This window comes from Capra hircus, chromosome 15, assembly GCF_001704415.2.
Source record: "Capra hircus breed San Clemente chromosome 15, ASM170441v1, whole genome shotgun sequence".
Classification (NCBI taxonomy): Eukaryota; Metazoa; Chordata; class Mammalia; order Artiodactyla; family Bovidae; genus Capra; species Capra hircus.
The window spans coordinates 32,538,947-32,540,538 of record NC_030822.1 but is presented as its reverse complement, the minus strand read 5'-3'; the positions used below and the strand labels follow the sequence as shown (position 1 = coordinate 32,540,538).

The 1,592-nt window shown below is 42.0% G+C and overlaps 1 protein-coding gene across 1 annotated transcript; it reads right to left on the bottom strand.

Annotated features, from left to right (window-relative positions):
• On the bottom strand, positions 1-945 carry LOC102175877 (olfactory receptor 52B4-like). The gene has a single exon (XM_005689941.2). The coding sequence runs from the start codon at positions 943-945 to the stop codon at positions 1-3; it is 945 nt and encodes a 314-aa protein (XP_005689998.2).

Below are 1,592 nucleotides of genomic sequence, written 5' to 3'. Positions count from 1 at the left end.
TTATTTCTGCTTTGGAAAAAATATGTGAGCCGCCTGCTCCCGGATTTGCTTGGTCTTGATCCCATAAATGATAGGGTTCAGCATAGGTGGAGCCAGAACGCAGACATTAGCCAACAAGATGTGAATATGAGGTGGAATGTGACGACCAAACCTCTGAGTCAGGATCGTGAAGATGGCAGGTCCATAGAAGAGAATGATAATGCAGACATGAGAGCCACATGTGTTGAGAGCCTTGTGGCGAGCGTCTTGGGAAGACATGTGGAAGACAGCATGGAGAATCAGCACATAGGAAACAAAAATTAGCAGGGCATCTAAAACCACTGTTGACATTAGGACAAAGAGTCCATACCAGATGTTCACTCGAATGTCATTACAAGCATATTTGGCCAAGCCAATGTGTTCACAAAAGGTGCGGGGTATGATATTATTTTGGCAGAAATTCAACCTTTTCAAAAGGAATATTATGGGAAAAATTGTACAATAACTTCTCAGAAAGATGGTAACTCCTATTTTCCCAATCAGTGTGTGTGTAAGAATAGTGCTATATCTCAGTGGAAAGCATATGGCAATGTAGCGGTCAAATGCCATCACCAGCAAGATCCCTGACTCAGACATGAAAGTGCTGTGTGTGATGAAGAACTGAGTGATGCAGCGATCCAGGGAGATCTCCCCAGCATGGAACCAGAAGATGGCCAAGGCCTGAGGGACTGTGCACGTAGAGAGGACAATGTCTGCTCCAGCCAGCATGCAGAGGAAGAGGTACATGGGTTCATGAAGGTTGCACTTTGTGAGGATAATGCAGATGACCAGACTGTTTCCAAAGAGGGCAATAGCATAGGAAATGAAGAAGGGGATGGAGATCCATATGTGCTGGTCCTCAAGGCCAGGGATGCCCAGCAAGCGGAAGACTGTGTGCCTAACACCAGTGTGATTTAAAGTCATCATGTCTAGAAATGCCACTAAATACATCACTTCTTATTCACATACAGAGACGAAAACACAGGTTTTCCTAATCTTGGTGAAAGCAGCAGGAGATTTTGGCATATTCCATACTTCTGCCTTCTTTGAACACGTAAATAATAAGACATATATAAAGGTGAATAGAATATGTTCTGTAGCCTCGAATGCTACTCTAGTTAAAGGAGATACAGGTTTCCAACTAGTCAAATAAAAAGATACTGCTGTATGTCTTTTCCTACCAACAGATGGGTATCAATATAAGAAGGGACCATGGTACATCTCTGGGAAGGCAGTAGCAAGATTGTAATTGAACTTGACATTGAGGAGTTTATCATATAGCAAAGAAAGAAAAGAAAAAGATGTATTCTTGAAACATTTTCAGTCAGGGTGGCTTAGGCATAGAGAATACTGGAGAAGGTATGGGAGGATTTGTACAGGCAGATTTTTCCTGATTGTGAAGGACATTGATCACAACTTTACACTTAGACTCAACCATTTACATGGGGACCAGCCATTAGAGGTCATGAAGTTATCCATTTAGAACAGTTGATCTAGTTTTTAAAATTATCTGTGGAGGTTTACTGAAACAGTAGTTGATGAGACAGGATTCTAAATGGCCAATGGTGTTCCTG